The 24,839-nt window shown below is 56.2% G+C and overlaps 1 protein-coding gene across 2 annotated transcripts in view; it reads left to right on the top strand.

The window, feature by feature from the left end:
- The window catches only part of OLFM1 (olfactomedin 1), a 49,494-nt gene extending 24,982 nt beyond the window's left edge, over positions 1-24,512 (top strand). For both annotated transcript variants that reach the window (XM_045374226.2, XM_015436232.3), the window contains exons 5-6: positions 8,047-8,153; positions 22,834-24,512. In XM_045374226.2, the coding sequence (XP_045230161.1) occupies positions 8,047-8,153; positions 22,834-23,508 (782 nt within the window). In that variant the 3' untranslated portion in view covers positions 23,509-24,512. The remainder of the gene's footprint in view (positions 1-8,046; positions 8,154-22,833) is intronic.
- The last annotated feature ends 327 nt before the right edge of the window (positions 24,513-24,839 follow it).

Genomic DNA, 24,839 nt, shown 5'->3' with positions numbered 1-24,839 from the left:
TTGTGCAGAGGCCACAGACCCCGCTGAGTCACACATCTGGAAAAAAATAGCATACCATCTGGCGGACTGTGTGTGCGTGTGCGTACTGTATGTGTGTGTGCCTTGAAGACATCAGTTTCATAGGGCTGGAAATACACATCTCAGATTCCTCTGGATTGAGAACGGGGGCTGGTGGAGCTCCTGAAATATTGAATCATGCATAGTTGGAATAAAAAAGGGAGCAAAATTCAATCACATCACAGGAGAGCTGCCATTCACAGCACGGGAGGGAGCCCCTGCTCACAGCCTGGAAGGGGAGGAGCCTCTAAGCAAATGAGCCCCTTCCTCGGTATGTTTCCAAAGAAAAACTCCCAGTGTGGGGTGACCCATTTGGATTCTTATTTCTGATTGATTACCCATTCACCTTACCAACTCTCCAGTTAATCACTAGGAGAAATCTTAACACATTAGTGTCTGAGTCTGCTTTTAAATAGCACATTTCAAATCCCAATTCCACTTCTAGTTTTTCTTAAGAAATATTAACCATCTGTCCTCACCAAGCTGTTTTTTTTTTTAATAACACAGAGGTTGTTGTTTTCATACTACCTACTTTTTAGGGTAACGTAGGGTGATTTTAGGGTGATTTTGCCTTAGGAAGTTTATCTCAGGCTTTCTCTGATGTTCTAACTTGGTTACCTTTTTATTTCTACTCTCCTTTCCACACACACACACTCCAAGTGCCTTATGATAAACCTAAAACATCCACAAACAACACTTGAAAGAAAAACCTCTATTGTTAGTCAGGTGAAGAGAGAGAATATTCAAGGGGAAAGAAAAGAGTCAGCCAAACCCTTGTTTCCCCAGGTTCCCACTTTAGGTGATTTTTAAATGCTGTTCTAGGTGTTCTCAGTGAACACACAGAGCCTCAAGTTCCCCAGTCCTGAAACAGAGACAATGAGAAATGCTGGGGGTTGGAGAACTAATCCATTTTGATGAGTGCACGCTGGCTGTGTCCCATGGGAGCTGCTAACTGCATTCTTTCGGCTCCATGCTCCATGGTGCCCAGCCCTGGTGTGACAGTGGCTGGGTGACCTCAGACAGTCCCAGGAGGGGCGTCTGGGCCAGATGGCCTCTACCATGGCTTCCCAATTTGATTTTCTAGGAGTTGTGGGAATGTTGATGATGATAGAGCTGTATGAACGATCATGAGGCCGTATGACTGTTTCCATTGGGTACTATCTTTGGCTTTCTCCCCATCATGACCTTGAGTGACCTCACCATTGCCCCTTTCTCCGGGACCTCCAAACACTCCCACGGATGGGGTCTCCCTTGGCCTCCCAAGTATCCAGTGGCAGGATCTTTTTGTTGTTGTTGTGTATTTCCCCATGAGCACTGTCTTTTCCTCCCTGGAATAGACAGGGCACATCACGGAGAAACCCAGAAAAAACCTCCACATTTTCCAATCAAGGAATCCAGGGAGCAAAGTAGGGATTTGGAGTAAAAAGTTGCAAATAGTGAGAAGCCCAGGGCCTTTCCGAGGGGGCACCACCCCTCCCGGATGAGCTGGCCTTCCCATCTGTGCTTGGCCTATTTTTAGTAGCTGGGTGAGTTTACCTTGTAGCTTCAAATCCTGGGTCTTGTGAAGGAGATCACATGGCTGTCCTTGGGCTGCTAACACCATTGATTTGGGAGTAAAGAGAGAGGGTTCAGAGGCCTCCAGAGGCCCTCGTTTTCCCACCTTTGGAGTGCGGCTGCCTGGTTTCACCTCTGCGTTTAATTCTTTCTTTGGAAGGGCTGCGACACGTAGGCAGAGCTGCTGAATCAGATCTTCTGCAGGTGGGGCCCTGGCATCTGCCTGTAGCCAGCACCTGACTCATCTTGACACACAGCAAACTGAGCTCCCCCCGTAGAGGAGGCAGCTCTGTAAGGTAGTAAGCGCCACTCCATAGCTGTGCGACTCCCCCAAGGCATTTACCCTCTCGAGTTTCAGCTGCCTCCTCATCTGTAAAATGGTGCAGGGAGTCCCTGAGCTCCGGGGTAATTCATAGAATGATAATTCATGGAAGTCCTTCAGATTCTGAGCTCAGCACTGTGCCCAGCAGAGAAGGTGCTGGTAGGCAGAGATAGGTCGATGGATAGAGAGGTGATGATAGCTGACTGATGACTGGATAGGTAGGTAGATAGATAAGTGATTGATTGATTGACAGATGATTGATAGACACAGATAGAAAGATTTAGCAGCTGTTGATCTTCCTCCTCCCTCTTCCCAGGCTTTCATTCAAGCTCAGTAACTTAAGCGCCAAATTAATATCCTGCAGCTGCTTAATTTAGCTTCATTTTAGCCTTGCAAATAGGCACCCGCCTCAGGACCACTCTGGCAGCCTGTTTCCTTGCTGGGAGGTTGCCGAGGAGACCCGCCTTCTGCAAGGTGGAGCCAGCGCAAGCTGCCAGCCATCCTGGGTGGGCAGGGCTTCTGCGAGACGTGGCATCCAGTAGTGGGCAGTTTCCTCCCCCGTCCCGGACCCTGCAGTTTCTTGGTGTGCCTGCTGCACCTGCTGGTGTGAAGTCTGACTGCAGGTTCCATGGTCTAGTGAACAGGGTCCCGGTTCCCTTCCTGCGGTAAGCCTGGAGGAGAGGCTCTCCCAAAGTCTTCCTGATAGCTCTCTCCTTGCTGCTGCCTTCTTCAAGTCACTGTTGCTGACAATTCCTGACCCCAGAACATATTCAGAAACAGAGAAAACAAGGACCAGGGCTCCATCAGCTTTCCGTTTCCAATTCTGAAGATCCCTCTTTTGATGGCATTATATAATTTTCCTAATGGCCCAGCCGGAAACTGGAATCTGAACCTCTCCTCTCAGGCATCCTCTGGAAGGGAGGCAGTTGGTCGGTTCTCCTGGAGCAAGTCTTGTTGCAGGGCAAGGGGAGAGGCAGTGCTGCCACGTACCCCTGGCCTCGTCCCCTAAGCTGGGCTTGGGGGCCTCTCTCCAGGGGGAGCCTGCAGAGTCAGACGCCCCAGCAGTGAAGCTAAGCGAAGCCAGAAGAGAGGGTCAGTGCACGACACAGCTCTACCCATGGAGCTCCCGGGCTGTGTCGGCTTCGGGCCTCCGTGGTCCTCTCTATAAACGAGGGGACCAGCTGATTGGAAGGGCTCCTCCCAGATATACCATCCTGGCACTCTGGTGCTAAAGGCTTCCTTCGTTTCTTTTTTTTTCCCCAAAGGGTGAGGAGGAAGCCCCCAGACACCCATAAGCACAGACAGAGCCCGGGCTTCAGGGTCAATCGGGTCTTTTTGTTTCACTGGAACGCATCTTAACAAAGCCCACTGGCTCCAGCGTCAGAGTCCCCTGCCAGCCGCTGGGAGCCAGGCCTGCCTGGGTATCTAGGTTGATGCAAGTCCAGTTGCAGGCCCCCATCCCAGCTTGGGTTGTCAGGGCCTGGGGCTTGGCTCTGGCACCATGTTCTACACTCTGTCCTGGGGGAGAGGAATCTGAAGCCTCCCTCTTGTTCCCTGACCCCGAGATATGAGAAAGGGTCAGCCAGGCAGAGGGAGCGTCTGTCTCCTCCTGCCCCCGGCCCTGAGTGGAGCTAGACAGTGAGCCACTGTCTCCGGCACACATGGTGCGTTCAAGGATAGAGAGTTAAGCCCTTGCCAGTGGATTCCGAAAGAAAACCCACTAGAATGACAGGGGAGGAAATAAACCGAAATCTAAAAAGCCGCTCAGAAGCACTGACTGAGTGGGGCCCCGGGCGGCCGGGGCTCTTCCCAGGAATTTCTCCAGATGACAGGCGGTGAGAGTCTCCTGGAGGCCCGCCCTTCCCTGCCGTGCGAGGAGGAGGGTCTGCCGTGACTCTTTTCTCAGTGGCCACCCCAGCCCAGGCCCTGGGTCTGATCTCGAGGCCTGGTGGGGACGCTGCATGGTTCTCAGCTTCTTTCATCTGTATCTTGGACATTGGTTCGTCCAAGTTCCCAGCTCTGCAGACTTCCAGCTTAAGTCTTCCCGGATTGCAGGGGATAAAAGCTGGGACCAAGGAGGATAGACTCAGAGGACAGGCGGCAGGCCAGGAACCCCGTCTGCCTGCTTCAGGGCACTCAGCCCTCCTGGCCTGTCTCCGGGCTTGCCCAGAGACCCCTCTGTCTCTGGCCTGAGGTCCTCGGCGGGCATCTCCCCGGGCCTGTTCTATGAGATCATCCAGGCTGCTGCTCACAAGTAGTCTCCTCCTGGGAATAGCAAGAGGCAGATTGTCTCATCCGCAGGGGCATCGGCTTGTCCAGGCTCCCGGCCTTGCACAGCGCCCTGCCTTCTGAGCCCATCTGGGGCCCTAGGGCGGCCTGCCCCTCCAGCTGAGCATGCCGGCCCTCCCAGCCTAGGCCTTCCTAGGAGACAGAGCCCGTTTGGGCCATTTCCTGAGCCTCCAGCAGTGCAGGAAGCCCAGCCAGCCCTCTCCTGCCTCTCCCCTCCTCTTCCCTCCTTGTGCGTGCATCCTGAGTGCTCGTGACTGGCGAGGGACGCTTTCCTGAACTGGATGTGCCAAGATGCCGCTGAGGCTCTGCCATAGGCTTTTTTAGATCCTGTCAGTTCCTGAGGTCTTGGCAGAAGCGGTCTGGATGGAGAACCAAAAATAACTCCCTGACTCAAGGAGGGCAGGTGGCCTCCAGCCCCGAGGGCCCTGGGAGCTGTGCATGCCGCCAGCAGTTGGAAGAGCAGAGTGCAGAGCCAGCCTCACCCTTCCCCGCCCTCGCTAAGCCAGGATTTTAAGGCTCATTTCAAGGGGTCACTTTTGCATTTAAAAGAGGGTGTTGGAGAGGGTGATGCTCAGCTCTGAGCCAGTGGGGCCCATGCGGGAGGGAGGAGGGAGCCCTTGACCCGGGCAGGGTGGGCCTGGGGCAGAGCCATCTTCTGGAGAGCAGACCTGCCAGGTTCAGGGTTTGCGGGATGAAGTGGGAGGGGTGAAGACCACATTGACCTGGGCTCACCTTCTCCGCACGTCCTCAGTCTGCATCCCCAGTGATGCCTCCTGACGTCTGTGGAGCTCTGACTCTGTGGCAGGTGCTGTCCCAAAAGCTCTCTGGTGGTCCCTGCCCTAATTCTCACAGCAGCCTTCTGAGGGGGCGCTGTTGTTATTACCCCATCTATAGATAAGGAGAAGAGGGGGTTACAGAGCATCCTCCAGGGAAGAGGGTCACCCTCCCTCCCCACCGTCTCCTCCACTGAGATGGAGAGTGAAGCCTTCAACTTAGGAGGCTTTTCTGAGCAATGAGCTATTCATTCATTCATTCATTCATTCATTCATTCATTCATTCATTCCATACAAATCCCCAGGCTGCGTTTTGGAGGAAACAGGGTGAGTGCAGGAAGTTTCTTCCCTGGGGCGGCAAGACCCAGACATTCTCGGCAGCCCCAGGAGATGTACGGTGGGAGGCTGGCTCCGGCTCCCGTGAGGACAGGCAGGCCAGGCAGAGTGAAGGAGGGGCACGTCTTTAGGGCAGAGGTGTCCGTTTGGGGCAAGCCAGTGAAGGTGGGTGGGAAGACGGGGCTGGGACCTGCACGCCAGGTGGAGGGACAGCTGGAACAAAGCTGTGTGAACCAGCAGGGAGGGGCTCGGGCCAGGCGGCGGAGCGGATCCCGGCACTGACTTGCTGCCTCTGGCCTCTGCCGGCTGCCTGCGAGGCCGGGGGCAGACACCTGGTCTCCTTCTGGGAGGTCATGCGACCGGGACGAGCCTACTGCGGGTGTGGTTCCGGGCGTTCGTGTGGGCCAGCGTCACGGAAGGCCCGGCGTGTTGACTGAGGAGGCTGAAGTGGCCAGAGCCCACGTGCATTGCTGGATGGAAAACCCAGCGTGGGGCCGCCGCTCCTCTAGGCTTCTCCTTCCGGACCACTAACAGAACCACGGCGTGGAGACCCCTCACGGGACGTTCCCAGGGCCACAGCGCTGTCTTAGGGGACACCGGCCTCTGGATGGCAGGGAGGACTGGAGAGGGGCTGTGAAGGGCTTCTCCCAGCACCCACCCAGTGCAGAGGGAGCTGCTGTCTCCCCCGAAGCCCAGGGCCCCTCAGCAGCCGGAGGGTGAGGGGTGAGCCCAGCCATGGCTCCTGCCTCCCACCTCCTGCCTCACGCTCCTCCAGGGCCTTAGTGAAGCCCCCCTGAGCTCCTCTTCTCCGCCCACGTGTTGCACTGGGGTGAAAAGCTGGGCTGGACTCTCCTGGAAGAGGACCCTCTAGTGACACTTCTCAGACCCCCCACAGCTTCTTACTTCTTGTCCCCATAGACGCCGGTCAGCTGTGGCCATCTCCTCTCCTTCCCTTTCTTCTGCTGCTTCTCCTCCCACAGATGGGAGGCACGGCCCTGGCCCGGAGCCCACGTGGACTACGGCCGAGCAGACCCCGGCAGCCTCTCACCCGGCCCCACTGCCGGAAAGCCTCCAGCCATGAGGGGACAGTATTTACTTGGGAAAGCACATAATGCCTCCTGAAAGTGGGAACAGGGGAATAAGCACGGAGGAGGAGGGGAAAGAAGGGCTGTGACATTTCTTCTTCCAATCGGGGCAGAGGCGGCAGGCCGGGAGCCAGGTTGCCAGGGCCTCGGAGCAGTGCAGCCCGACTCGATGGGAATCTGGGGACAAACCCAGTCTTTTTCTGCGGGCGGTGGGCTCCTTGTCCCTCTGAAAGCCCCTGTTGCCTGGATGCGCGCTCTCCCGCCAACCCACGGTATTGGAGACACCTCCACACCGGCGGGGCCGGGAGCGTCCCTCTTTCTGGTCTTGTGTGATGCCAATAACAGGCACACTCGCCACGTCCAGTTGAGAGAGAGTGGGAGGCACCCCAAGACCTGCGCTGAGCATGGGAGTGGCCGGGCTGTGCCCTCCCGGGTACCAGCCTGGAGCCTGCCCCACCCTGCTTGCCTATGGGATTATCCTGGCTGAGCCAAGGTCCAGACGCACTCACCCGCAGTCTTCCCCGCACATGGATGGCCTCTGGACTCATGTGCTCGAGCAAGCCCACCGAGGGTGCCACGCAGACCTAGGAGGTCACAGGCGGGCTTGGCCGGGAGGGTCAGGGCAGGGTGCGGGGGCTTGCGGCCGAGGGGCCCTTCCTCTACCCTCTGCAGGGAAACCACCCACTTCCCATCCAGGGTCCCTGCTAGAATCAGGAGCATTTGGGCCATTCAGAGGGCGGCTGAGGCTCGTGCGTTGTGGAAGAGCTGCGTGGCTGTGCAGACACGCCGGCCTCCGGGCAGGAGGAGTTGTGTTCCTGTGCAGCGGGTGTGGAAGCCGCCCTGAGCCCTCAGGGGTGTCGGGGGCTCCAGCCTCAACCCGAATCACCGGGTGGCCCGGGTGTGTCCCTCCTCACCTCCACGGTCCTCTGTGAGACGGAGGGCTGCTGAGGTCACATCCAGGATCCCATCCACCCTGGTGCTCAACATCCCAGCGCTCCAGCCTGGGCTCCTCCCACAGGCAGAAGCAGCTGGCTCAGGCCCGTGGGAGAAGTGCGCAGGCTCCTTCTGCGCGAAGGCCGCTGTGGCCTTTGTCCTGGTCAGTTCCGGGGCCGCTGGTGGTGTTGCTGCGCCGTGGTGGAACAGGGCCTGCCTGGACGCAGTGTCTCGCACTGCGCCTAACTGTGCCCCACACGGGCTGGGCTGTCAGGGCATGACGTCTAATGCCCCTGGGGGTGGAGCTGCTGCTGTTCCCATTTCCAAGAGAAGAAAATTGAGTCTTGGAAAGAGCTGACCCCTCTCCTAGAGGTGCTGCTCCAGCACCCCCATCCCCAGGCCATGGGTGCAGCAGGCAGAGGAGGGGTGAAGCGCAGGAGGGCGGCTGTCTGCTCACGGCTTTTCCCTGCTATCCTGGCCACAGCTGCTCTGTTTTGGGGAGGAGGTGGCCTTTCCGAGACGGGGGGAATTGTCTGTGAAAACAAGGGCGTGAGCATCTTTCCACAGCACCCCAGACCCCGAGGGCAAAAGGAGAAGCCGCCGCATGGCACGTGTGCTCTGGGCAGTCGGGGTCAGGGTGACCACCGCGGGCCGGGGCCCCCGCCCTCCCTCTCCTGACCTGCGTGCTCTTTTCCAGCTTGCGGGAAGTTGACGGGCATCAGTGACCCCGTGACTGTCAAGACCTCCGGCTCGAGGTTTGGATCCTGGATGACAGACCCTCTCGCCCCCGAAGGTGATAACCGGGTGAGTGTCCCCTTATGCCATAGGGGGTCATTTGGGCAAGAGCAGTTTCAGACACCTGGTGGGCCTCAGACATGGGTACAAGCCACGCCCACCCTCCAGGGCCTGTGGACTGGGCAGCCTGGTGCCTGGGGGCATTTGTTCCTGGAAGATTCTCAGGAGGGACCCAGGCCTCTGTGCTAATCCAGAGTTGTAGATCGTGGGCCGAGGAGTGACATGAGGATGATGGTATCCCATTACACGGCTGCAGACCCCTTCAAGGCCCCCTCCTCGGCCCCAGGGGGCTGGACTGGGCTGGGCTGGGCTGGTGCCCCAAGTCCGTTTCTCTGGAGCCAAAACACAGCCCTGTCTTTTCCGGTCCTTGCCTCCGCTTCAGGAAGAGAATTCATTAGGCCTTTCTTGTTTTAATGACATCTCATTTGTATTTCATTTGCCATTCCTTTCATGGCTGATGGAGACTCATGTTTCTTTTGATTTAGGAAAGAGGCCATGTTCTTTTTTCCCAGGCTTTTCCCCACTGGGTGAAACCTCAGGAGAGGAAACAGGCACCATATTTCCCTTTATCTGGGGAGCTGGGTTTTACGCTACAGCCCCTTTGAAAAATGGGGAGGTGAGGGCGGCTGCCCGACCGATGGTGAGGCCCGGCCCCGCTCGGCCCCTGGGGCCCAGACCCCTGGACACGGGCAGCATGGGCTTGTAGCCTCCCTCCAAAGCGAGTTCCCTCTGAAGGCTCCCGCTGGGGGAGGGAAGCTGTCCCTTGATTTGCAAACTGAGCTCTTGCTGCCAGAGTGGGTGTTGCTCACCCAGCCCCCCTTTCCTTCAGGGGTTTGCAGGACACTTAGAAAATAAACATTTAAAAACAAACAACCCAGCTCTGCCCTGGGCCGACTGAGAAAGGCCCTTTGAAATGTGAGATAGCCTCTAAGCTTTATCTGGAGCGGGTTTGATGGAAGGGATGGACCCAGCTCTCTCCCCTCCGATTCCTGATCTCTTTGCCTCCCTCCTTCACCATTGCCACCATTTCCACGAAATCTCTTCTATTTAAAACACGGGCGGCACTGCCTCCGGCATACTCCCTCCTTCCAGGAAGATGGCTGGGGAGAGGAGAGGGACAGGCAGGCTTGCTAGAGCCTGTTGCATGTGTCTTGATCCCCCGGCCTCCCATGGGAGTGGCCCTGTTGTACCCAGTCCGTTTATTCCCCAAAGAAGACCACCAGAGACTACAGTCAAAGCCAAGCGGCAAGGATCTTTATTGCAGGTTCGAACCTGGACCCCTGGCCGAGTGTCGGGCGAGAGCCCAGAGGACGGTCAGGAACTGTCTTTTATAGTCAGCAGTAAACAAGCACAGAGTCAAAGCGGTCTTTTTGAACGACGCAGGCTTGGGATTGGTTGATATTTGAACGGTGCGAGTTGGCTGTTCTTGATTGGTTCCCGCCATCTCCCGCCATCCGAGCTATTTCAGTTACCCTTCTGACATGTTTATGACCTCTGGCAGGGATTTTCCTAACCGGTTTGTCCCGGCTTCAGTTCCGGGAGCCAACTGTATTGTTCCTCCCACAGCCCCTGTCCCCATCTGGAGGGGCTGGCCAGACTGCAGAGCTGGGAGACAATTGGTGTTCGGTGTTTGTCAGGGAGAAGGTTTTTCTGTCCTATTTTCTAAATCGTGACAGCTGATGCTTGGAAGTTTTCTAACAATTTAATTAGCTGTGAAGACTCTGACCACGCTTTTAGTCCACATCCCCGCTGGAAAACCCCACTTAGGTTCAGAATCAGGAACGTGCTCTTGCCACAGATGTTGGTGATAATGATCATAATACGGAAATGAAAACAAGGTGATGCTGGCCGGCACTTAGAAAGCGGGGACGGGCCACACCCATAATCCCAGCACTTTGGGAGGCCAAGGCAGGTGGATCACCTGAAGTCAGGAGTTTGAGACCTTCCTGGTCAACATGGTGAAACCCCATCTCTCTAAAAATGCAAAAATTAGCCAGGTGTGGTGGCATGCACCTGTAATCCCAGCTACTCGGGAGGCTGAGGCACGAGAATCGCTTGAACCCGGGAGGCAGAGGTTGCAGTGAGCCGAGATCGCGCCACTGCACTCCAGCCTGGGTGACAGAGCAAGGTTCTGTCTCAAAAAAAAAAAAAAAAAAAAAAAAAAAGCAAGTGGGTCCTGTATGCAGGTTCTGTCCAAAGCACTTCTCTTCATGTATTAGCTCCCTTAATAGCAGGGGGAAGGACAGGGCCTTAATGCAGCCGTCTGTGTACCCTTCCTGGTTTGTCCTCCCTAGGACCTTCCAGCATCAGGGTCATCGGCATCTCAGTGTGGATGACAAGACCACGTTCTCACCCCCAGAGGCAGAAGGGTCTCGGGAGTGTGGAGCGCCTGTCTGTAGCATGCACTGACACTCCAAGCTGAGTCCCTTTACACCACCCTCCCCTTATAAGTGCCCTTCCCACCTCCCTGCAATCTGGCCCATCCCACTATGCAGAGCAGGAAAACCACCGCACAAACCCACGCTGGTGGCGCTGAGATCTGTGAGCAGGAAGCAGTCACCTCGCTGCTGCAGAGGGCAACCCCAGGACCGCACTGCTCTGTCTGGACCTAACGCCCCCCAGGACCGCACTGCTCTGTCTGGACCTAACGCCCCCCAGGACCAAACTGCTCTGTCTGGACCTAACGTCCCCCAGGACCGCACTGCTCTGTCTGGACCTAACGCCCCCCAGGACCAAACTGCTCTGTCTGGACCTAACGCACCCCAGGACCGGACTGCTCTGTCTGGACCTAAGTCCCCCCAGGACCGGACTGCTCTGTCTGGACCTAACGCCCCCCAGGACCAAACTGCTCTGTCTGGACCTAACGTCCCCCAGGACCGCACTGCTCTGTCTGGACCTAACGTCCCCCAGGACCGCACTGCTCTGTCTGGACCTAACGCCCCCCAGGACCAAACTGCTCTGTCTGGACCTAACGCACCCCAGGACCGGACTGCTCTGTCTGGACCTAAGTCCCCCCAGGACCGGACTGCTCTGTCTGGACCTAATGCCCCCCAGGACTGCACTGCTTTGTCTGGACCTAACGCCCCCCAGGACCAGACTGCTCTGTCTATATCTAACACCCCCCGGGACTGCACTGCTCTGTCTGTATCTAACGCCTCACGTGTACGCCTCTTGACTCCTGTTTTTGTATCCCCTTCCTTTGTCGTAGGGAGCGCTAGTCAGGTTATCGTTTTTCTAGGTGCCTAGGATCTGGGGCTCCTGGAAGCCCCGGCTGTTTGCTTTGCACAGCGTAGCCAGGGTGTGGGTTTGCAAAGCTGTCGTGGTGCTGATGGATGCTTTTGATCATTAGGCATCTATTTTCTGCTTGATGACTGGATCGCCCTCCAGGAAAAGAGGCTCTGGTGGCAAGTAGAGTGTGGGGAGAAACCCCAGGAGGAGGGATCCCTGGCAGGGGAGTGGGGGAGATGGGTGCTGGGGCTGGCAGAGGAGCCACTGGGGGCCTGCTCAGAGCACGGTCAACCACAGTCACTCCAAGCCATATGCTCAGTGCAGCCTCCAACTCCCGGTGTGCTAAGTGACATGTCCCCAGGTCCTGCCATTGATCTAGGCCAGCCGTGGTTTGTTTGTTTTGATCTTTTCCAATCTCCCATTCAGTTTTGATCACACACACAGGAGACCAATAACTCGCTCCAAAAGAAAGGAAACAAAATCGATGTTGGCTTCAGCGCAGGCTCCCATGGAGGGCATTGTAAGACGGGTGTGGCCAAGGGCAGAGGGGAGAAGTGCAATGGGACTGCCTAGTAGAGAGCCCGGCTCAGGGGAACCTGCAGAATCTCCGCGTTCATGTGACCACGGGAGGGATGGTCCTGAGCCAGCTTGCAGGGTCTTGCTAAACTGTCAGAACAAAGTTAGCTTGGGACACCTTTGCATCAGGCCTTCTCGGTTCATTTATTAAGCGCCGTCTGTGTGCCCAGCCTGTGCTGAGCACTGAGAACCCCCCAGTGCTTCTCAGCAGGGAGCCACCCCTGCACTTCCCAGGGCACCGGGCCCCACAGCGCCCCCTTTCCTTCCCGCCTGTCCCATTGCCTCAGTGTTGGAGGAGGGAAGGGCTGTGTGGAGGGTGACCAGCTCTCAACCTGATGCATGAATGCCCTGCCAGGCTGTGTTCCCGCCCACAGGGAGACCACATGAGTTCTGGGACCCCCTTCCCCAGCTCCGAGGCTCCTGGCCTGCTCTGACCACGGGCTGCCTTCCAGAGCCTGACATCTGCCTCATCCTTTCTGACCCGCTACCTATAAGAGTCTCAGGTCAGCTCACATCATTAGCAGACACCAGACACCAAAAAGAGGGCCAGTGCTACTCCCAACACCCCAGGAAATTCACGTTCAAAGGGGTGATATCGTTAGGAAAACACTGTCATTTTACAAACAGTAGCAAGCTTAGCTTAGTGTTTCAAAGTCCTTTCCCATCATCTAAATGGCGTCAAGGCCATCTAGATATTTTATAAGGATCCTATGGGATCTTTTTTTCCAGAAGGTGGAAATATCCAAAATGCATAAAACCGTGTGGGTGCAGACAGTGGTCAGCCCACCGCCAGTGGTGCCATAAACATCAGCGTCCCTTCAAACCACTTCTCAGTGTGAGAATGGACATTCCCAGAACCGAGAATCATTGTTCCCCTTCAGCCTTCACTCCCCCAGTGGAGCCTCCGGCAGAAACTGCCAGAATCCTCACCTCTTTCCCACCACCCATTCAGCGACGGCCCCCTTGAGAGCGTCTTTTCCAGCAGCCCAGGCTCCTTGACGTTAGCAATTCTGTCGGGAGGACATGTGACAGAGGCTCGCCACACCAAAGGGAAGTGCCGCGCGGGCCTAAGTCCCTACGCCAAAACCCTCTAGATAGCACCCTCTTCCCACCTCCCTGGGGTTGCATCAGAGGCGTTTGGGACGGCGGTGCCAGGTCCGTGCCCATCGTGCAGCTCTACCCTGAACCGAGAGGCCCTCTTCGCTGGGAAGCTGATGAAAGTAATTGGCACAATTAGGAGAATCCCACGTTCTCAGTAAACTGCACCACACGCAGCCGAAATGCGGTCCAGAGGTTCAGACAGCCAGTTTTTCTTATACGGGAAGCTGTGCTGGGCCTTGGTTTCGGGGAAGCCTGGTCCCCTGAAAGCACGGTATTTACAAATGCATTGTGTGTTGGAGAAGGAGGTACCGACCCCTTGCTTTATTTTATCTTCCCCCCCCACCCCGCAAAGAAACCGTCAGGGTTTGGGGAGGGGATTTGGGCGGGAACTTGGGGCCTTTCAGCCTGTGTGGTGGAATTAGAGGGAGGCTGTGCTCCCGCAGTGGCCTTGCTCAGCGTCTGGCCACAGGCTCTCGGGGACTGTAGCATGTGGTCCGTTGAACTAGAGAAGGATGATCAGTGTGCAGAGACCCCCACGACCCTCAGGAGGCCTGAGTCCTGCCCTGATCCCCTGCTCTTCCTACATCTTGGGGCTGGGAATCTGACGTTTCCTACCTGTGCTGAGGGCAGGTGTGTTGCAGAGCCGTTGGGGACATCAGATGTCACCAGTGAGCTCCTGTGTGGGGTCCCTGTGGATAGCGGGGTTCACAGCTGGGCACAGAGGTTCAGGGCGGCTCCACACTGGAGTCTGCATCTCTCTGTGACCTTTGGGACGTTCTTTTTTTTTTTTTTTTTTTTTTTTTTTGAGATGGAGTCTTGCTCTGTCATCAGACTGGAGTGCAATGGTGCAATCTCAGCTCACTGCAACCTCCGCCTCCCGAGTTCAAGCAATTCCCCTGCCTCAGCCTCTCGAGTAGCTGGGATTACAGGTGTGCACCACCACTTCTGGCTAATTTGTGTGTGTGTGTGTGTGTGTGTGTGTGTTTTAGTAGAGACAGGGTTTCACCATGTTGGCCAGGATGATCTCCATCTCCTGACCTCGTGATCCATCTACCTCGGCCTCCCAAAGTGCTGGGATTACAGGTGTGAGCCACCGTGCCTGGCCAGGACATTCTTAACCTTCTGTTCCTCGGCGTCATGATCAGAAAGGGCAGACCTGCACAGGGGCTCACGCGGTGGCGGCAGCACCAGTGGCTCTAATACACCAGATGTGCCCATAGCACACAGCAGCCCATCCAGCTATAAACGAAGAGCAATTAGGTCAGGGAGGGACACGCGCCGTCTGCTGATTCACCAAGAGGGCTCCATGGACAGACAGCACCGGGGGCCACCCGCCCTGTGGGGCTCTCAGTTGGGAGAGGCACCTGCAGAAGAGTCTCTGGTCTATGCTGTCTAAGGTCCCTGTTCCCTCCAGGCTGCACTGGCTTTCTGCTCCCAGAATATTCTCTCCGGTCTCCCCTTCCTATGCCTGGGAAACCCCAAGATTCTTCCAGCAGGAGGACTTCTACATGCAGCCATGGCCCCTCATGAGGTCAGAAGCTTTGGGAGGACAGGGCTTGTGTCTCCAGCACCTGGAAAATAGGAGATGAATGGTGCCCCTGGGTTGAGCTTGGGGCCCAGCCTTGGGGCTCTGTGTAGCCAAGACCCGGGGCAGGACGGCCAGCCAGCCCTGCACACCTGCTTTCAGGCATTTCTCTCCCAGCCAGAGGGTGACCCGTCCACCCAGTCTGTGCAGGGCCGCTCTTGGACAGGTGTCTCCTGGGCCACTGTGGATGCCTTGACACCGGGAGACCTCAGCAGCAAGGGCTCGTGTGGACGCCGTGCTGTTCCTGGGAGGACGGCGGCAGGAGGGCTTGGCTTCTGCAGGGCACAGACAGGGGCCACCACGTGGAGCTGCCAGATGAGATTGGGACAAGGCCCCTGAGGGGGAGAAGGAAGAGGGATGAGGAGAGGCCCACCTGCAGAGGCCGTGCCGGAGGGAAAAGGACATTGCTGGGGGAGTCCAGGGATGAGCAGGTTCGGTGAGCCGCTGTCTCCTTCATAGATGGAAGCCGCTTTGTGGGGTGGGGGAGGGCAGCCTTGGGAACATAGGTGGAAGCAAGCCGTGTGGAGGTCAGGGCAGGCTTTGGATGTGCTGTGTGCAAGATCCAGACCAGCGTACACGCTTCCTAATGCACAGAGCAGGTGGCAGCCGGCACAGCTGGCCGTGTGACCCTGAGAGAGGCCTTCCTTCTCTCTGGGCCTCTCTGAATTGGGGATTTGGGGATGGGGTCCCTAAGCCTCTGTGATTCTGTGGAGGGATGGGTGTCACGGCCTGTCTTGCTGCATCCTGGGCTAGTCCAGAGGCCAGGCCTCCTGTGGTTTCGGTTTTCAGATGGGCTGGCCCTACCGCCACGTCCCCACAGGCGGTCCTCCAACCTTCTTCCTTTGGGTGGTGCCTGGGCCTGGTGAGCTCCAGCAGGCTCTGAGGGCCGTGTCTAGCCTACCCAGAACCACCAAGGACACTCGAGTCCTAGGCTAAGGACCCAGAAATGATGATCGCTGGCATTTACTGAACCACTGCAGGTGGCAGGTCCTCACAGGACCTGTTTTACAGCACAGGGAACTGAGGCACAGAGAGGGGTGGAAACTCCCCGGGTCTCGCTGGAGACTGGCGGTGGCTGGTGGTGGAGGCGATTCTTGGTGCTGCATTAACAGGAGTCCCGCCACGTGCACACCCCTCACTCTGTGGGATCCACAAAGCAGTGCCTGGGAGGTCAGAAAGCTCTGGCGGACCCACATTGTGCCCTGAGCTGGGTGGGGGTGCTGGGTCACAGTGAGGCGGCGAGACCTCCCCTCCAGGCTCACAGTCAGGTGGGGGACACATGCCCGATGCCCCAGCACACGGGTGTAGAAGCCCAAGAGGTGTCCTGTGGCTGCTGCAGGAGCTCCCACAGCCTGGGGGCACCACTGGGGTTCACTGCCACCCAGTGCCGGAGGCTGGAAGCCCCAGACCAGGGCGCCTACAGGGCTGTGCTCTAAAGACGACAGGGGAGGACGCTCCTACCTCTTCTGGTGACTCCAAGTGTTCTTGGCTATGGCTGCATCACTCCAGTCTCTGCCTCCGTCTTCACGTGGCCTCCTCCCTGTGTCTGTGTCCCCTCTTCTGTCTCTTATAAGGACACTTGTCACTGGATTTAGGGCCCACCTTCATCCAGGTTGAGCTCATCTTGAGATACTTTTTTTTTTTTTTTTTTTTTTGAGAGAGTCTAGCTCTGTTGCCCAGGCTGGAGTGCAGTGGTGCGATCTCGGCTCACTGCAACCTCCACATCCCGGGATCCCAGGATCAAGCGATTCTCCTGCCTTAGCCTCCCGAGTAGCTGGGATTACAGGCACATGCCACCATGTCTGGCTAATTTTTGTATTTTTAGTACAGAAAAGGTTTCACTGTATTGGCCGGGTCTTGAACTCCTAACCTTGTGATCCGCCCGCCTCGGCCTCCCAAAATGCTGGGATTACACGTGTGAGCCCCCATGCCCAGACGAGATTCTTAATCCTATCTGCAAAGACCTTTTTCCTAAATAAAGTCCCATCTGCAGGTCCCAGGATGTGGACCTATCTTCTGGGGGCCACTATTCAGTCCGCTACAAGAGTGGACACCTGCCTGCCTAGGGGTACAGGGGTTGAGGAAGTACCTCCCGAGGGGGTGAGTGTGGGCTGGGGCAGGGATGGGGACGGGGTGGAAGGGCAGCTCGTGCAGGTACAGAGGCAAGAGATGGAAGCTCTGGGACTCAAGGACGTGACCGGGCAACCTGGGGAGGAAGGAAGGGGCTGGCTGGGCAGCAGAGTTTGGAGTCTGGGATCAGACTCCAATATAGGGGATTGGGTAAGGGACAGGCTGGACTGGCATTCTAGAAGTTTCACACAGGCCACACCAGAGCTGCAGGGGCCAGGAGAGAGCTGCCAGCACCACTGATAAATGAGGCGGCGGGAAGCAGGCCCCGGACACGGATTATTCCCGTGTGCATGGGGAACAGCCCTCTTTGCACATAGCACAGTATCGTCCCCAGGGCTGATGTCATCCAAGCCCCTCACCCACCCCCGCTCTATGGCAGGAAGGACGAGGCCAGGTAGGAACAGCAAGCTTCTCCCTGCACGTGTGTCCCCCCTATTTGGGACAATTTTCCTGCTGGAGCTGGACACACACAGAACCTTTCCTCAAGACCGCCAGAGCCACGAAAGGTCAAGGGTGAATGTACTTCTTTGTAATTCAGCCCTGCTAGAAAAGAAATATCCTGTGTTGTGGGAGCCACTGAAATCTTCAGCCAGGGGTGCCATCTTCACCTCCCTACGCATTCACCACTCAGGTCTGCAGCTTCAGGCCGAGCCTTCAAACCCACGTCCACATCCAGGTTGCATCCATAGGAGGCGGGAGGAGGCCGGCCGAACCCTCACCTGGCCAGGCCCCACTTCCCCAGCACAGGGACGGATTGCTTGCCTGAGGTCAGGCCTGGTGGGTGATGTGGGGACAGAGGGTTTGCCCTCCAGGTTCCCCTGGGGGCAGAAAGGATAAGTGGACAGAGGGAAATGGGTCGTTTACCTGGCAGGTTCATGGCGTGGACAGCAGCGCGTCACGGCTGGGGCTTTTTAGCCTCACCCACTGACATCTGGGACTGGATCATGCCTCGTTGCGGGGGGCAGCACCCCTGGCCTCTGCCGCTAGATGCCAGCAACACGTTCCCCCCTTCCCAGTCAAGACAATCCAAACTGTTTCTGGGCATGGCCAGTGCCCCCAGGGCAGATCACCCCTGGCCAGACTGGTGGTTTCAAGCTCAGGGTTTGGAGTCCCCTCCAGGCCCTGACCACTGGAAAGTCACCAAACCTCCCTGGCCTCCACTTTCTAGTCTAAAAATGGGGCGATCACGGCGCCATGGGTGCACGGTCTCATGTGATCATTGAAGGCAAGAGATGACGCCAGCGTCCGGCGCAGTGAGCGCCCTGAGTGAGGGCACACAAGTGACCAGGTGTCCAGACAGCCTGGTTCCGCTGTTGGCCTTTTGCTGGGTGCCCTTGGGTCTTTTTGGAGAGAATGATAGGTCCTGCCCGGAGGCGTAAGTGCTCAATCTCCCTAAAAGTCGGCACCGTAGTTGGGGCCGCCTCCCCAGAGAGGAAGCTCCCAGGCATTGATGGGATTTGATCTGAGCCTTGGGACTTGGAGAAAGGGGAAGAAAAAGGCCTTTCAGATGAGAAGGTCGAGGGAAGGAACTCGGAGGAGAGGGCCTACTGTGAAGCACGGGTCTCCTTATCCCAAGGCCTTTGGGGGTCCGTGTGTCTCCCTTTGCATGGGAGCCTTCTCATTGGTAACTGGATCTCAGCCTCGGAGGAGTTTTTACCCCACAGAAACTGGCAAACGCTCGGAGCAGCCTCCCCTGAACCCCACCCAGGGCCCGAGCACCGTGTGCCGGTTCTCCTTCCCGCACCCAATTACATCTTCAGAGTGCTGTGTCCTGTGTCCGATTTGCCGGTGTCCTGAAAGAGAAGGTGATTTCAAAATCCTTAGCAACTTAATGCTGTTGTCTCCCCGTTCTGCCCATGGGAAGGAGGCTCTGGACCCGGGGTACAGGGGTGAGTCACCCTGCATCCCTGCGATCTAGGGCTCGTTTGTGGAGGCGATGTGTGAACACAGTCAAAGGTGTTCTGTGTGCCGTGATGGCAGGGGTGGTTCTCCTCCAGGCAGGTCAGGAGAGGGCTGGGGGAGGAATGGTATTAGATGTGCGTTTCAGAAGCAGTGAGCTCCGTGTCTGAGGAGATAGCCGAGCAAAAAGGGGGCAAGAGGGCAGAATTTGGGCAGTGTCATTAAGGAGGTTTCAGTGCACGGCCCCGTTCCCTCCAGTACCCCTCCCGGTTCTAATCTGTGACCCACATCATTGAGGTTTGGTCTGTGGGAGGGCTAAGGATAATAGCCTCAAATGAGGCCTAGCTGAAAAAAAAAAAAATCTCATTAAAAACAAAAAGCGCATCTGCCTGTAAGTATCTGAATGGATGTCTTGAGAAGAAGGTTATAATTTTTTTTTAATTTTTAGCGCATGTGTGATGCCAAGTCTGAAAGCTCCCTCATCCTTAGTCTCCTGCAGCTCCAGAGCCCTCTATGGATAAAGCAGCTGTCTCATTGCCAGACAGATGCAGGCAGAGCGGCACCAGCCTGCCAGACTCCCTCTGCCTGACTGCGTTGCTTTCTAATTTGCTCCCACATTGGTTGAAAATGACTAAAGCATTTTGCACAAAGTCCAGACAATTCTCAAGTCAACTTGCATTTAAGCGATCGTCAGAAATCTCCTCCTCTGTGACCCCAGACTTGGGCCATTACTAGGTTTGCTATCTTGGTTGATTTTGACAACCAGAGCCTTCTTCAAAGCCCATATTCTTCTCAGAGAGGCACTTTCCCTGGATTAGGGGTGACAATGAGTGATTACACTCACAGCATCCCAAATGCCAAATTAATGACGTTCTGCCCTGCAGACGGGATGACTCAATCCGTGCTGCAGTGATGACCTGGTGGGAGGAGAGGCCTCAAGCATGGTGTCTCATTGGGATATGGGAGCTGGCCCTTCCTGATGACCTTGAGAGCCGGTCCTCACTGCAGACAAGAGCTGCCCGGGGCTGTGAGCATTTGACCTCAGCTAGGCCAGGTGGCTATGCCCCTTCGAAGGCCCCCTTCAGCTCTGGGTTCTGCATTGAAGGAGCTCCTTTCTTGCACACGTGTGTATGACCCCCACTATGGGCCAGGCCCTGGCTGGGGGTATGGCAGTGAACAGATAGGTGCAGCTGCTGTCCCACAACCTGGTGTCATCCCAAGCAAGCAGAGGGCAGGATTAGGGGCGAATGGCTGCACGTATACGCCTGTGTGCTCCCACCCTACCTTCCCGCTAGATTCTTTCTTCAAACTGGGCCTGTGCGTTCCCATCCCACCTTCCTGCTAGAACTTTTCTTCAAACTGTGCCGTCCTTTCTCTGATAGCACAATAGCCATGTCTCCTTTTGAGGAGTGTGCTGGGTTTGGAGGTAGGATGTGGCACCCTTTGGTTGTGACTACTCTTTCCTGGCTCTCTGGGTTTGGAGGGAGGCCACGGCACCCTTTGGTTGTGACTACTGTTTCCTGGCTCTTTCAGCTCCTTCTCCCGAGGACCAGGAAATTCCAAGTTGGGGAACAGCTTCCCGCCCAAGGAGCCTGCTCCGCCCCACTTTGGAAGTACTCACTGGGTCTTTAGAGGGCTCGTTGGGTCTTTGGAGTACTCACTGGGTCTTTGGAGTACTCACTAGGTCTTTGGAGTACTCGCTGGGTCTTCAGAAGTGCTCGCTGGGTCTTCGGAAGTGCTCGCTGGGTCTTTGGAAGTGCTCGCTGGGTCTTTGGAGTACTCGCTGGGTCTTTGGAGTGCTCCCTAGGTCTTGGGAGTACTCGCTGGGTCTTTGGAGTGCTCCCTGGGTCTTTGGAAGTCCTCGCTGGGTCTTTGGAAGTGCTTGCTGGGTCTTTGGAGTACTCACTGGGTCTTTGGAGTACTCGCTGGGTCTTTGGAGTGCTCCCTGGGTCTTTGGAGTACTCCCTGGGTCTTTGGAGTACTCGCTGGGTCTTTGGAGTACTCACTGGGTCTTTGGAGTACTCGCTGGGTCTTTGGAGTGCTCCCTGGGTCTTTGGAGTACTCGCTGGGTCTTTGGAGTGCTCCCTGGGTCTTTGGAGTGCTCCCTGGGTCTTTGGAGTACTCGCTGGGTCTTTGGAGTGCTCCCTGGGTCTTTGGAGTACTTGCTGGGTCTTTGGAGTGCTCGCTGGGTCTTGGGAAGTGCTTGCTGGGTCTTCGGAGTACTCGCTGGGTCTTTGGAAGTACTAGCTGGGTCTTTGGAGTACTCGCTGGGTCTTTGGAAGTACTAGCTAGGTCTTTGGAGTACTCGCTGGGTTTTGGAAGTGCTCGCTGGGTCTCTGGAGTACTTGCTGGGTCTCTGGAATGCTCGCTGGGTCTCTGGAATGCTCGCTGGGTCTTTGGAGTACTCGCTGGGTCTTTGGAGTACTCGCTGGGTCTTTGGAATACTTGCCGGGTCTTTGGAGTGCTCGCTGGGTCTTTGGAGTGCTCGCTGGGTCTTTGGAGTACTTGCTGGGTCTTTAGGAAGTGCTCACCGGGTCTTTGGAGTACTCGCCGGGTCTTTGGAAGTACTCGCCGGGTCTTTGGAAGTCCTCGCTGGGTCTTTGGAGTACTCGCTGGGTCTTTGGAAGTACTTGCCGGGTCTTTGGAAGTGTGCACGGGGTCTTTGGAGTGCTCACTGGGTCTTTGGAAGTGTGCACGGGGTCTTTGGAGTACTCGCTGGGTCTTTGGAGTACTCGCCGGGTCTTTGGAGTGCTCCCTGGGTCTTTGGAAGTCCTCGCTGAGTCTTTGGAAGTGCTTGCTGGGTCTTTGGAGTACTCACTGGGTCTTTGGAGTACTCGCTGGGTCTTTGGAGGTGCTTGCTGGGTCTTTGGAGTGCTCCCTGGGTCTTTGGAAGTCCTCGCTGGGTCTTTGGGGTGCTCCCTGGGTCTTTGGAAGTGCTCGCTGGGTCTTTGGAAGTGCTCGCTGGGTCTTTGGAGTACTCGCTGGGTCTTTGGAGTACTCGCTGGGTCTTTGGAGTGCTCCCTGGGTCTTTGGAGTACTCGCTGGGTCTTTGGAGTGCTCCCTGGGTCTTTGGAAGTCCTCGCTGAGTCTTTGGAAGTGCTCGCTGGGTCTTTGGAGTACTCGCTGGGTCTTTGGAGTACTCGCTGGGTCTTTGGAAGTGCTCGCTGGGTCTTTGGAGTGCTCCCTGGGTCTTTGGAAGTGCTCGCTGGGTCTTTGGAGTACTCGCTGGGTCTTTGGAGTACTCGCTGGGTCTTTGGAGTGCTCCCTGGGTCTTTGGAAGTCCTCGCTGGGTCTTTGGAAGTCCTCGCTGGGTCTTTGGAGTACTCACTGGGTCTTTGGAGTACTCGCTGGGTCTTTGGAGTGCTCCCTGGGTCTTTGGAAGTGCTCGCTGGGTCTTTGGAGTACTCGCTGGGTCTTTGGAAGTCCTCGATGGGTCTTTGGAGTGCTCGCTGGGTCTTTGGAGTACTCGCTGGGTCTTTGGAGTGCTCCCTGGGTCTTTGGAGTACTCGCTGGGTCTTTGGAGTGCTCCCTGGGTCTTTGGAGTACTCACTGGGTCTTGGGAGTACTCGCTGGGTCTTGGGAGTACTCGCTGGGTCTTTGGAGTGCTCGCTGGGTCTTTGGAGTGCTTGCCGGGTCTTGGGAAGTGCTTGCCGGGTCTTCGGAGTACTCGCCGGGTCTTTGGAAGTACTCGCCGGGTCTTTGGAGTACTCGCCGGGTCTTTGGAAGTCCTCGCCGGGTCTTTGGAAGTCCTCGCCGGGTCTTTGGAAGTCCTCACTGGGTCTTTGGAGTACTCGCCGGTTCTTTGGAAGTCCTCACCGGGTCTTTGGAAGTCCTCGCTGGGTCTTTGGAGTACTCGCTGGTTCTTTGGAGTACTCACTGGTTCTTTGGAAGTACTCGCCAGGTCTTTGGAAGTGCTCGCTGGGTCTTTGGAGTACTCGCTAGGTCTTTGGAAGTGCTCACTGGGTCTTTGGAGTACTCGCCGGGTCTTTGGAAGTGCTCGCTGGGTCTTTGGAGTACTCGCTAGGTCTTTGGAAGTGCTGGCTGTGTCTTTGGAAGTGCTCGCTGGGTCTTTGGAAGTACTCGCTGGGTCTTTGGAAGTGCTCGCTGGGTCTTTGGAAGTGCTGGCTGGGTCTTTGAAACTGCTGACCGCTGGGTCTGCTCTCTCCACAGGTGTGGTACATGGACGGCTATCACAACAACCGCTTCGTACGCGAGTACAAGTCCATGGTTGACTTCATGAACACGGACAATTTCACCTCCCACCGTCTCCCTCACCCCTGGTCGGGCACGGGGCAGGTGGTCTACAACGGGTCCATCTACTTCAACAAGTTCCAGAGCCACATCATCATCAGGTTCGACCTGAAGACAGAGACCATCCTCAAGACCCGCAGCCTGGACTATGCCGGTTACAACAACATGTACCACTATGCCTGGGGCGGCCACTCGGACATCGACCTCATGGTGGACGAGAGCGGGCTGTGGGCTGTGTACGCCACCAACCAGAACGCCGGCAACATCGTGGTCAGCAGGCTGGACCCCGTGTCCCTGCAGACCCTGCAGACCTGGAACACGAGCTACCCCAAGCGCAGCGCCGGGGAGGCCTTCATCATCTGCGGCACGCTGTACGTCACCAACGGCTACTCGGGGGGCACCAAGGTCCACTATGCCTACCAGACCAACGCCTCGACCTACGAGTACATCGACATCCCCTTCCAGAACAAATACTCCCACATCTCCATGCTGGACTACAACCCCAAGGACCGGGCCCTGTACGCCTGGAACAATGGCCACCAGATCCTCTACAACGTGACCCTCTTCCACGTCATCCGCTCCGACGAGTTGTAGCTCCCTCCTCCTGGAAGCCAAGGGCCCACGTCCTCACCAGAGGAAACTCCTGTGAAACCGCTGCCAAAAAGATACCAATGATACTAACAATACCAATTTTGAAAAATCATCAGCAGTGCGGATTCTGACGTCGAGGGATGGCATTACCTCCGTGTTTGTCCCTTTCCAGCCGGCGGGCCACAGACATCGGAAGAAACTCCCGTATTTGCAGCTGGAACTGCAGCCCACGGCGCCCCAGTTTTCCTCCCCGCCTCGTCCCTCTCTGGTCACACAACATACTAAAGAGGCAAGGCAATGACTGTTGGCCAACTCTCACCGGGGAACAACCCACTGTTAGGATGGCATGAACATTTCCTTAGATCGTGGTCAGCTCCGAGGGATGTGGCATCTGGGCTCTTGGGGAGCCCCGGGCCGCACCCGGCCGTAGGCTAGTGTAACTCGCATCCCATCGCAGTGCCGTTTCTTGACTGTGTTGCTGTCTCTTAGATTAACTGTGCTGAGACTCCACGTAGCTCCTGGACCCGTGTCTAGTACATACTGAAGCGATGGTCAGAGTGTGTAGAGTGAAGTTGCTGTGCCCACGTTGTTTGAACTCGCGTACCCCGTAGATATATTGTGCAGCGTTCTTCTGTTATTCCCTTGAGGTGGTAACTTTGTATGTTCAGTTTATGCAATGATTGTTGTAGATGCAATGCCGTAGTTTGGATTAATAAGTGGATGGTTTTTGTTTCTAAAAAGAAAAAAAAAAATCAGTGTTCACCCTTATAGAGACATAGTCAAGTTCATGTTGATAATAATCAAAGGAATTACTCTCTCTTCTTGTTAAATTAGCTCAATCATGTAACCGCAGATAGGAAGGGCTCACCTAGGGAAACTCTGGTTTCCGATGGGACGGTAAAGTCATACGGGCAACAGTGTGCGGGAAGTACATTTTTTAAGTAAAAAACAAAGGAAAACTTTGTACTATCCAGTTATCTAAGGAACAATAAAAACATTAGGAGATCTTTTTGCTTCACGTGTCATTTCTGAAAGTTTTAAAAACTGACCGAGACTTCCAGGTCCTTGCAGACGGATTCCCAGGTTTGAGTGGCTCTTTGAGAAAGGGAAAGGGAAATAAATCTTTTCTTTCGGAAGAGGGCACAGCAGGTCCCTGTTGGATCTCTAACCTCCCATCTCCCCAACGTGGAGGAGCAGCTTAGAATCTATCCCCCACCCCTTAGGTGACTCTGGGGCACTACTCCAACTGTGTGCCAGGTTGTGTCCCTGGGGACTGTGCACCAGGGACCCCAGCCACACCCCATCTCCACCCTGCTTTACCTCCACAGACACCG

This window comes from Macaca fascicularis, chromosome 15 (assembly GCF_037993035.2).
Source record: "Macaca fascicularis isolate 582-1 chromosome 15, T2T-MFA8v1.1".
NCBI lineage: Eukaryota > Metazoa > Chordata > Mammalia > Primates > Cercopithecidae > Macaca > Macaca fascicularis.
Note: the sequence above shows the minus strand (reverse complement) of the source record. Positions and strands in the feature narration are given on the sequence as shown.